Source organism: Anolis sagrei, chromosome 3, assembly GCF_037176765.1.
Source record: "Anolis sagrei isolate rAnoSag1 chromosome 3, rAnoSag1.mat, whole genome shotgun sequence".
NCBI lineage: Eukaryota > Metazoa > Chordata > Lepidosauria > Squamata > Dactyloidae > Anolis > Anolis sagrei.
The window spans coordinates 23,268,964-23,280,872 of record NC_090023.1 but is presented as its reverse complement, the minus strand read 5'-3'; the positions used below and the strand labels follow the sequence as shown (position 1 = coordinate 23,280,872).

General features: G+C 39.9%; 1 protein-coding gene across 1 annotated transcript; it reads left to right on the top strand.

Moving 5' to 3' along the window:
* Nucleotides 1-281: 281 nt before the first annotated feature.
* Nucleotides 282-10,707, top strand: LOC132770078 (matrilysin-like). Its single transcript, XM_060766963.2, has 6 exons — nucleotides 282-445; nucleotides 2,133-2,359; nucleotides 2,448-2,593; nucleotides 4,872-4,997; nucleotides 6,955-7,116; nucleotides 10,080-10,707. The coding sequence occupies exons 1-6, from the start codon at nucleotides 335-337 to the stop codon at nucleotides 10,091-10,093; spliced, it is 786 nt and encodes a 261-aa protein (XP_060622946.2). The 5' UTR covers nucleotides 282-334; the 3' UTR covers nucleotides 10,094-10,707.
* Nucleotides 10,708-11,909: the final 1,202 nt, after the last annotated feature.

The window sequence follows — 11,909 nt, the reverse complement described above, 5'->3', positions numbered from 1 at the left end:
CTTCCCTGTATCCTGTGGCTTTGGCAGATGAAAGAAGGATTGAGAATGGGGGGGAAACAAAATACCTTCTGCTCAGGCATGACATCAATGGAAATGTCAACAAGGAGGACAAAGAGGAGAGATATCATTTAATGCTTCCTCCCAATCATTTTGAGATCATGACACTTGAAAAAAATAGAAACATGAACAAAGAAACAGGTAAATGCCATAAATTGAGTCATCTGCATTTTACAAGATGTCACTGGTCAGACTTATATAAACTCTGGCCTCTGTGGCTGGGATACATTGATAGTCAAAGACGAACAGTGTTCAACAGAGACTGACAACTCCCACCATGAGGCACATTATACTGTTAGGTTTTCTCATGCTGCTTCCTTGTGGTTTTGCCCCTCCAGTAGCTCAGAAATCTCTATTGACAAATCTCTTGGATCCCAATATCGTAAAGGTATGTAAGCTTTATCAGCTGTTGCATAGAACTGAATCTGTAGTGTTGTGCTTTTGTGCTGCTATTTTGAGAAAAGAATTTGCTGTTGAGATACATTAAATGATATTTGTAACATCTGTAGCTTCTCTCCATGTAGCTCCAGCTGAAGACAACAAGTAGATCCAACGAAAACAAGGTGGCAAGCTAATTACAAGCCACTTAAACTACATTTCAAATACTCAGTGCATGCCAAAGTGTGGATCAACCCATAAAACTGGATGAAAATCTTCAGAAGAAATTAATGAGAATATAGATAATTTTGTAAATGAACATCAGCATGAATCATAGAATCATAGAATCATAGAGTTGGAACATGGTCTCTTGAAAAAGATCTTGGAGTCCTCGTGGACAACAAGTTAAACATGAGCCAACAATGTGATGTGGCGGCAAAAAATGCGAATGGGATTTTGGCCTGCATCAATAGTGGCATAGTGTCTAGATCTAGGGAAGTCATGCTACCTCTCTATTCCACTTTGGTTAGACCACACCTGGAATATTGTGTCCAATTCTGGGCACCACAATTCAAGAGAGATATTGACAAGCTGGAATGTGTCCAGAGGAGGGTGACTAAAATGATCAAGGGTCTGGAGAACAAGCCCTATGAGGAGCGGCTTAAGGAGCTGGGCATGTTTAGCCTGAAGAAGAGAAGGCTGAGAGGAGATATGATAGCCATGTATAAATATGTGAGAGGAAGCCACAGGGAGGAAGGAGCAAGCTTGTTTTCTGCTTCCCTGGAGAATAGGACACGGAACAATGGCTTCAAACTACAAGAGAGGAGATTCCATCTGAACATGAGGAAGAACTTCCTGACTGTGAGAGCCGTTCAGCAGTGGAACTCTCTGCCCCGGGGTGTGGTGAAGGCTCCTTCTTTGGAAGCTTTTAAGCAGAGGCTGGACGGCCATCTGTCAGGGGTGATTTGAATGCAATATTCCTGCTTCTTGGCAGGGGGTTGGACGGGATGGCCCATGAGGTCTCTTCCAACGCTTTGATTCTATGATTCTATGATTCATGGGCCATCCAGTCCAACCCCCTGCCAAGAAGCAGGAATATTGCATTCAAATCACCCCTGACAGATGGCCATCCAGCCTCTGTTTCAAAGCTTCCAAAGAAGGAGCCTCCACCACACTCCAGAGAGTTCCACTGCTGAACGGCTCTCACAGTCAGGAAGTTCTTCCTCATGTTCAGCATGAGAATTGTTTACAACAGGTACACCTCGAATTGTCTTTCATTCCCCTATTGCTTCAGCCATGGTTCCAATAATGCTGATCTCCATTAAAAGAGAGTAGAAAATCAGAGCTTGGGAACATTACTGTTTTTGGACTTCAGAGACATACTTGTTGTAATCTGAAATATAAAAATGTAAAGGGATCTTGTAGCACCTTAAAGTCTAATTGAGAGAATGAAGTTGGTCATGTAAGCTTTCATAGACTAATTCTACTTGCTCACATGTATGCGTTACTATATTTTTGGACTACAGCTTCCAGAGTCTTGTCAGTATGACCAATTGAGGTAGCTCAGAATATCAACTGTTCTAAAAAATATAGGTAAAATTTGTTCAGATACTGTTTGTTTTTTCAAATCTTTATGCTCCATCTTTATTATTACAAACACAGCCTTAACTAGCTCCCCTCTGTCTTTGCCCTACCAGAATTACCTTGAACGTTACTATGGACCAAAATGGAAAAAACCAGTCATACATGACCCAGTGATACTTCTCAAAGAAATGCAGAAATTTTTCCAGATCAAAATATCAGGAAAACTTGATCCCGAAACTGTGGAAATAATGAAACTGCCCAGATGTGGAATGCCTGATGTCTCTGAATATAGCACTTTCGAAGGAAAACCAAAATGGAAAAAGAATTCCTTGACTTACAGGTAAGCTATGTTTGATCTTTTTGAAATGGGATGAAAGAAGCAACTATTTCCTAATTACTAATATAATATTTATTGCCTTTCTTCAAAGGGTGATTAACACTACTTCTGACATGTCAAGAAAACAAGTGTTATCAGACATCGCAAAGGCTATCAAGCTTTGGAGTGATGTGATCCCTCTCAAGTTCAGAAGAACAACAGGACCGGCTGATATCGAAATGTATTTTGCAAGTGATGGTAATGCTGCTTTGTTTATATTATTAATTGCAGGATTTGGAAAAGCTACATTCTGGAACACCGCTCCCAGACTCCTCAGTCATAAGTTGTGCTAGCTAGGGAATTCCAGGTGTTCTGAAAGTTACTTTTTTATGTTCTACTTATTTGTCATACTTAGGACTCAACTATTTTATAGAGAAACTATATTGGATGTATTCCTATTCAAAAATAATCAGTTGGGTAGTAATGATACAAATCACTTGGAAAATGTGTAAAATTTGATTTGGAGGAATCTCACAAGAGGTTTATGACATCTTTACTAAATCAAATTTGTAAAGCTCTATGTAAAAACGTTTTTTTTTTAAAAAAATCCAATTTGTATATTTTGTAGTGGTGTAGTGGAGTCAAAGTCCATGATTTGAAAGTACCAGTTTCAAATGTTTTAATGTGCAGAGACTAAGACCTCATCCACATAGGCACTATCATTCAGTTGGAAGCTGGCTCAAAGTTAGGATAGCTACAAAATGTTCATCTCCAGTGCAACCTTCAAGCAGTATCAGGCCCGTAGCCAGGATTTCATTTCAAGGGGGGGGGGCTGAATTTTTTTCAGAGGGGGTTTCGGGGGGGCTGAGTTTCGGGGGGGGGGGTCTGAGTCTGAGTGAAAGAGGGTCTATCCTAGCAAACCTTTTCTATCATTACCCCAATACCCCCATGCATACGGGATATATTGAGTATGGTGATCAGATCATGATATGAATAAACATAACAGTTTAAATAATGCACCAGTAAGGCCTTTTTGTGAACCACCATGAGAATTTCGGGGTGGGGGGGCTGAAGCCCCTCAAACCCACCCCCTGGCTACATCCCTGAGCAGTATCCTGCCAGAAACCACATGTTTAAAAAAACTCACCAGAAATTCTGGATCACACTATAAAATGTGCTGAAATCAATCACTGTATGAATAGTACAATGCTGCAAGTGCAAAGCACTTATCAGGACAGGTTTAAACTCCAGGAGTCGCAGGTGGAAGTCCAGTTAAGTATGTAGCATAAGGGTAAATAAATACCTTCCATCCTGTAAGGAAAGGACAAAGTTCCCATGGGAACACTAGGGCCCCTTCCACACAGGCCCATAGCCAGGATTTTGATTTAAGGGGGGGGGGGCTGAGTCTGGGTGGGGGAGGGTCTACCCTAGCAAACCTTTTGTATCATTGCCCCAATACCCCCATGCATATGGGATATATTGCGCATGGTGATCAGATCATGATATGAATAAACATAACAGTTTAAATAATGTACCAGTAAGGCCTTTTCGCAGACCACCATGAAGCTGAAGCCCCCCAAGCGCCCCCCCCCCCCCGGCTACATGTCCACTTCCACACATTATCTGCTCTGAACTGGGATATATGGCAGTGTGGACTCAGATAATCCAATTCAAGGTAGATATTGTGGATTATTCTGTCATGATATTCTGGGTTATATGGCTGTGTTTAAGGGCTCTAGATTTGAATGGCTTGGCTTTCTCTGCTTTAACTCAGATGCTAATCAGCTGTTTTCAACCAGCATTTTTTGCTGGAGAAGCTTTTTAAAAATTCTGGATTCAGTTTGAACCAGAATCAATGACAGTTTTGAACAGGTTCTATGGGTGCCTGTGGACACTCCAAAGCAAACCAAATTTCTTAAATCCAGATTCAAGAGCCCAGAGGCGGGATCTACGCTACCCTATATACCAGACTCTGATCCCAGATTATCTGCTTTAAACTGGATTATATGAGCCTACATAGCCAGGTAATGTAGGATAAGCAGATAACCTGGGATCAGATCCTGGGATATAGGGGCAGTGTGGAAGAGGCCTGAATCTCTGCCATTTCCATGGGATACTCCTATTTCCTCTGAATTTAGCTGAAATCTCAACATTAGTTGGGGGCATATAGATTTTTTCCAAGAGTAATGATTTTGAGGTGAAGGTTACTAGCACTTGATTTTATAAATGAGAAAGAAAGAGAAGAAAGAAAGATAATACAGGTGGTGAGTCCCTTTGGGCTCAGTGGGGCTCCTGATTGCATTGTTCTCAGTAGTGTGGTAGTAAATTTTAAACTGTAGGCTCTCAGGTTGTCAGTCCTCATAAAGATATTCCAAAGGAAAGTCCAAAATTCAGGAAACTGTTGCCTTTAGTTTTAGCATAAGCTGTAATCTAACAAGCTCTAACACAGAATATGAAGAGGCTTCAAGGTATTGGTAGATGAGAATGGGAATTCCTTGCATTGGTGGTAATACTAGCATTTTTTCATCCTATTCAGAACATGGCGACTCCTTCCCTTTTGATGGGGAATATGGAACTCTAGGTCACGCTTTTGCTCCTGGAGAAGGCCTAGGAGGAGATGCCCACTTTGATAATGATGAGAAATGGTCATCAAGTAACAGAGGTAATGTAATTCCATTAAAATACAGGTGGTGAGTCCCTCTGCTCCCTAATTTAAAGTATTTCTTACATTATTACCGAACATGGGAGTGCAAACTGCAATCAATTATTTCTCCCACTTGGCAGGCAAACACATGGGACTCCTTTTCTATATCAGTTATTGTTTGCCATTGGTTCTCAATCTTTGTTCTTCTAGATGTTTTATAATATGACCTTCCAGAATCTCTGTCCATTCATTGTTTTGGAGATAGAAATAATATTTAAAATATTACAAAAAATACTCAAAACTGTGGTTTTCCAATACTTTCTCTCAGCAGGGAGTGGATTGCTGAAATTACTCATTGCTGCCTCTTTGGGGAAAAATGTAATGTATTAATTAATTTATTTACTTACTTTACTTATATACCGCTGTTCTCAGCCTGAAGGCGACTCACAGCGGTTCACAACAAATAAGAACAGCAAAAATTCAATGCTACAGTGTAAAAACAGTTAACAACCTAACATATTACATAATTAATAAACAATTACTACAATAACCATTCACTATTCACTATCGTCTCATCATCAAAAACATGATCCAGATTCGTCATCCATTATTCCGTTCCAATGTTCATTAACCAATCATTGCACTAATTATTCGAACGCCTGCTCAAACAGCCAGGTCTTCACTTTCCTGCAGAATACCATTAGAGATGGTGCTAGTCTAATGTCCGTAGGAAGGGCGTTCCACAGCCGAGGAGCCACCACCGAGAAGGCCCTATCTCTCGTCCCCGCCAGCCATGCTTGAGAAGCAGGCGGGTTCGAGGGCAGGGCCTCCCCAGAAGATCTCAAAGAATGACATCTCTTGCTATATTGGCTGGAATTTCTGGAAGCTGAAGTTCAAAACTTCTAGAGGACCAAAAGTGTGTGTGTGTGTGTGTGTGTGTGTGTGTATGTGTCAGAAGTGGTGTTGCCCAGGGGAAGCCCAGATGATTGATGTTTTTCCATCCTGTGGGAGGCTTCTCTCATGTCCCCGCATGAGAAGCTAGAGCTCAACAGATGAGAGCTTACCCCACTCCCTGGATTCGAACTGCCAACCTGTCGGCCAACAAGTCCTGCCAGCACAAGGGTTTAAATCACTGCACCGTCAGGGCTCCTTTTTGAGACTGCAAATGTGTGTGTGTGTGTGTGTGTGTGTGTGTGTGTGTGGAGGGAGGGTCATACCATACATTAAAAGGCACATTCTTTACCAGGATAGTCTTGTGTCTGTGTTGCGGGCTACAACCACCACTCAGCAGGCAATTTTATTGAAGAGTGCTATGTTTTTATTTTTTTATTTTCAGGCTTGTCCCTTTGTTTTTCGCCTTCAAGTCATTTCCAGCTTATGGCAAACCTAGGTTACACCTATTAGGGATTTTTCATAGCAGTATTTTTTCAGAGGAAGTTTTCCATTATTGCCATCTGAGGCTGAAAGTATGTGACTTGCCCAAGGTGAGCCTATGGGTTTCCATAGCTAAGGAGGTACTGAACCCTGGCCTTCAGAATCCTAGTCCAACATCCAAACCACTACATTACAGAGAAGTTATCAAAATAATTGCTATGAAATCGGAGACAATTAAATAGCAGTACAAAAAAGGAAATATTCTACATACAGTATACCAATAAAAACCAACTGTAGATCTTGGGGACGGGAGTGGGGGTACATCCTATGAACCAACATCTAGCTTCCTGTTTGCATAACATGCTCAAACACATGCACTATATTGTCTAAATGCTACTACAGCAACAGTATACAAGGTTCTGTATGTCCTAGGATGGTAGTAGATAAGGTTGTAAGTACTTGTACATTATATTTATCAAAATATTCCATGTAATGTATCATCCATCTCTCCTCTTAATTACCGATATTTCTGAAATTTGCAATGCTTACAAAATGTTTAACATGTAGTCATGATTTGTCAGCTTTACTTTTTATGTTTCAGGAACCAATTTTTTCACTGTTGTTGCACATGAGGTTGGTCATTCCTTGGGCATGGATCACTCAAACGTCCGTGGTGCTTTGATGTATCCTACCTATCAGTATATAGACAAAAAAAACTATCGACTTCCAGAAGATGATAAAAAAGGAATACAGTCATTATATGGTAATCTCATTGGGGAGAACTTTCACTTTTGATAAATTAATGGTGGGAGGGTATCTACAATTAATATGATTGTTTCCATTTTTAAGACCTGAAAATACTAAGGAAACATAACAGTGTGAGAAAGGATCTGACTCATTAGGTGTCTGAGCATTTCATAAACAGGTCAAGTCTAGGTAGCAAAAAGGAGCCCCCAGTGGCACAGTGGGTTAAACCCCTGTGCCGGCAGGACTGAAGACTGACAGGTCGCAGGTTCGAATCCAGGGAGAGTGCAGATGAGCTCCCTCTATCAGCTCCAGCTCCTCATGTGGGGACATGAGAGAAGCCTTCCACAAGGATGGTAAAACATCAAAAACATCCGGGCATCCCCTGGGCAATGTCCTTGCAGACAGCCAATTCTCTCACACCAGAAGTGACTTACAGTTTCGCAAGTTGCTTCTGACACAACAAAAACAAAAACTAGGTACCAAATAACTCGTAAGATATTTCTGTATGGATATATGGACAAGAAAATTCAAGAAAATTATCACTGTGCAGAAAACACATTTACTGGACTCTTTTTTGGCCAGTTTTATCCATTCAATTAATTGTTGGCTGATGAACCAACTCATAAGTAAATCCAGTGGGTACAATGACTATTGGTAATTAGGACTAACAGCAGAATTTAGGGTATTATTTTTTCAAGAATCATAGTTAGCTTAGTACTTAAATGGATGACCAGTCTGACCTGAAATTTCTCCCAGTCTGCCCAAGTTTGCACAGATCTCAATGAACTCTATATGCCATAAAATATTGGGAAGAGGATTTAAAAGCAGATTATTATTATAATTGACTTAACAAAGTGGCAATTTGGTATTTATCCTATTTCACATTGAAATGTGCTCCTCCTGATATTGGTCCATGGTATCCTCAAGGTTGCTAAAACTCAATATAATTGGGATGTGTAAAGCCACATGTGGGAAAGCCACATTATGCAAATCCTGAAGCCCCCCCCCCCATGAACCCCAGATCTACCATTTATAAATAGGGATTTCTTTCCCCCATGACAGAAAAATATCCTTTAAAAACTAGCTTCTAGATTACACAGAAAATCCACAAATGTTTGAACTAAACCCAACCAAATGTTGGTCAAAAATCAGTTAACATGTGTATAAGTGATATGACATCACTTCCCATTGATTCAGAACCACTAGTGAAAAATGGACCCTACTGTCTCCATCATTGCCTAACCTTTTGAGACTAAGAAAATAATAATAATAATAATAATAATAATAATAATAATAATAATCTTTATTTGTATTCTGCCACCATCTCCCCAAAGGAGCACTCCAAGTGCCACATGCAGACAACAATACATAAGTATAAATACAATGACATAAGTATAATCAACAGCACATAAAAATGTCATTAATAAAATTATAAACATTTGAAAATTATAAAATTTCTCAAATGCAGTAGAACCTGCCGGTCGGCTATCTGTAATAAAAATTAATATAATACACAATAGCCATAGGAATTATACATATACATCTCAGCAATACAAGAACATCTGACTTAGGAGGGAATAGAAGATGACTCCTGACTTGAGAGTAAAGAGTGTAGTGATTCCCTTTTCCATTCTCATTGGGGGGTTGTGGGGACTTAAGAAAGATGGGGTGTGGATCCAGATTCTCTATGAAGTTCATCCCCTACTATTTTAACTAATTGTGTATTAGTGGATCATCTAAAAACTATCCACATGGGGTCCTGGAACCAAACCCTAGCAGATACCAAAGACCTACTGTATAGGGCAGTGGTTCTTAACCTATGGGTGCCCAGGTGTTTTGGCCTTAAACTCCCAGAAATCTTGATAACTGGGGACTCACAGGTAGACCTGGGGACTCACAGGTAGAGAACCACTGGTATAGGGTGAAGTGCTCTTCCAGGGTTTTGAATGTCATAACCAACACCTTGAATTCAGACCAGAAGTGAATGGGCAGCCAGCGCAGAGCTTTTACAACTGGTGCTACATTTTGTCTCTGTGATATACCATTGGAATGAGAAGGAGCAGGAATGGGAAAGAATATTTCAGTATGATTTTATTGAACTCTAAAGTTAACTCAACAAATGACTGAACAAAAATACATTTTCAAATGGATTGCAGATGACAAAACAGCAATTATTTATTTATTTATTTCATTTCTTTTCTATACGGCCCCTCTCAGTCTTCCGGAGTCTCGAGGCGGTTTACAAGGCAAGAATTCAATGTCTCCAAGGACACAATTACAATAAACAATATAAAAACATCAGCAACAATAAAATCAAACATTATAATGAAACATACTTCAATCGATAATCATTAAAACAATGTCCAGTTCCACCACATAGTTATTCCGTTATTATATCCATTACTCCGTATTTTCAAATGCCTGCTCAAATAGCCATGTCTTAAGATTCTTCCGGAATGATAGGAGCGAGGAAGCCAATCCAATCTCCCTAAGAAGGGCATTCCATAGCCGAGGGGCCACCACTGAGAAGGCCCTGTCTCTCGTTCCCGCCAACCATACTTGTGATGATGGTGGGACCAAGAGCAGGGCCTCTCCAGATGATCTTAAAGTCCTCACAGGTTCATAGATAAAAAAGTAATGGCATAAGGCAGTCCTGCCACCCAGTCCCAGTTAGCATTTTCATAACGTAAGTGCTAAACAACATTTCCAAACTATTTTCAAAGGCAGTTCCTTGTGGGATAAATTGCAATAATCTTCACCAACTTCTTGCTGCCACTTCTAGTAGCCAAGGTTGCTCCTTGTACCAGTAAAAATTACCATTAACGTAAAATTAATCTCACTTATCTCATTTCGGATAGACATATAATCTCACTGATTCTCACTGATCTCTTTTTGGATAGACATATATGGAATTCACACTTGAGATAGTCTTGCCTGCAATGCGTACTTTCTTATTTCTTCTTCTTTTCTTTCACACAGGAAAGAGAACCTGAACAATCCTGGCGTGTGTGCTTCCGAAGAAATAAAACAGACCTATTTGTATTTATATTCACTTTACAATATATATTATCTTTTTAATAATACAAAATGGCAAAAATATCTGAAATTTAAATTGGAGGCTAGTGAAATGAAATCATAAGCAAATAATCAGATTAAGCTTTATGAAATGGCTGTTTGAGAAGTACTGCACAAAGATTTTTTTTAAAAATGAAATAGTTTCAGACACAGAGAACCATAGCACATGAAGCAAAGACATTGCCAGGCTTCCTCCACACACACCTTCCAGCTTTCCCAGTTTGTCAGGCAAAGTTCTGACTCTGCCATTCCATTTTTATTAGCTGCTCTTAAAAAGTTCCAGTTTCTCTCTCCTCCCGCTTTCCTTCTTTGTCTTCGGATTACTTCAATTGCTGTAAATTGAGTTCAAAAGTAGTGCAAAAGTATTTTGCATTCAGTTAACTCAGTAGGAAGATAGGACAGAATGAAACAGTTTTGGAGCAGGAATGATCTGCCAGTACATATTATTCATATTAGTTCTATCGGCCAATATTCAAAGAGACACGGTATGACCCCTGTATCCACAAGGGATATGCAATACCACAGATAATAGCAACCCAGGGGTGGTTCAACCATTACGCAAAGTAAGCATTTGCAGTATAGTTGGTTTCGCCCAGGGGCACTCTTGAGGCGCTCTTGGGGGAAAATAGACCTTGACATATGTGAGTTGTAGTTACTGGGATGTATAGTTCACCTACAATCAAAGAGCATTCGGAACTCCACCAATGATGGAATTGAACCAAATATGACACACAGAACCCCCACGACGAACAGAAAATATATATCAGTGATTGGTTGGGGGGGGGGCACCAAAATACTGTTTGCTTACCATTGAAAATTACCTAGGGCCGCCTCTGTAGCAACTCCTATTGAAGTGAAAGACCTCCAGACCAAGAATACCATAAAATAACACTAGAGGACCTAGAAAATGTCTAGAAAGGACATATTTTGTCAGACATGGACTCATGAAACTACAGGTACTGGTCCTGTGGTCAAGCTGCACTTTAGTAATTCTGAGTAAAGATAATTCCATGCCATTCCAGAAAGCTTCTAGAACAGTGGTTTTCAACCTGTGGGTCCCCAAATGTTTTGGCCTTCAACTCCTAGAAATCCTAACAGCTGGTAAACTGGCAGGGATTTCTGGGAGTTGTTCTGGAACCCCATGAGCAGCTTTTGGAATGCCAGGAAAACTCTACTGCAAAAGAGAGGTCTGCTTATCTAGATCCATCTTTATATTTATATTTTAACCAAGTTTTAAAAAAGCCCTTGGGAAAGGTTATTAAAAGTATGTAATCTGTTGTGTATTACATTCTCAATGAATCTGATTTCTTGTAACTCTATGCAAGTGAAGATTGTGGCGGTGTCTCAAATGAGTAAAGAATGAAATGCTGGTGGGGGTACTGCTCTTATTAAAATTATGAATTCTTCAAATAAAACACTTTTAACAACAAACAAAGCTGCCTGTAGGAGATTTCCTTGGTCTTAAGAGTGGTTTAGCATTTTGGCATGGGAAGTGGTGGCTTGAGGAATGTATGCACACGCATGTGTTGCCAAATTAAATTACACAAGCAGCAGAATAGTGACCTGCACCACTTGAGAGTGGAAGTGTGGAGTAACATTCTAAAAGTTTGGTTACATCAGTAAAAACCCTTTGCTAGGAAAAAAAATTCACATCCAGAAGATATGCACTGTATTTATATCCCATTTGTTCTGTTCCTGCACAAAATGTATAACCCAAAATACCTATAGAATTGC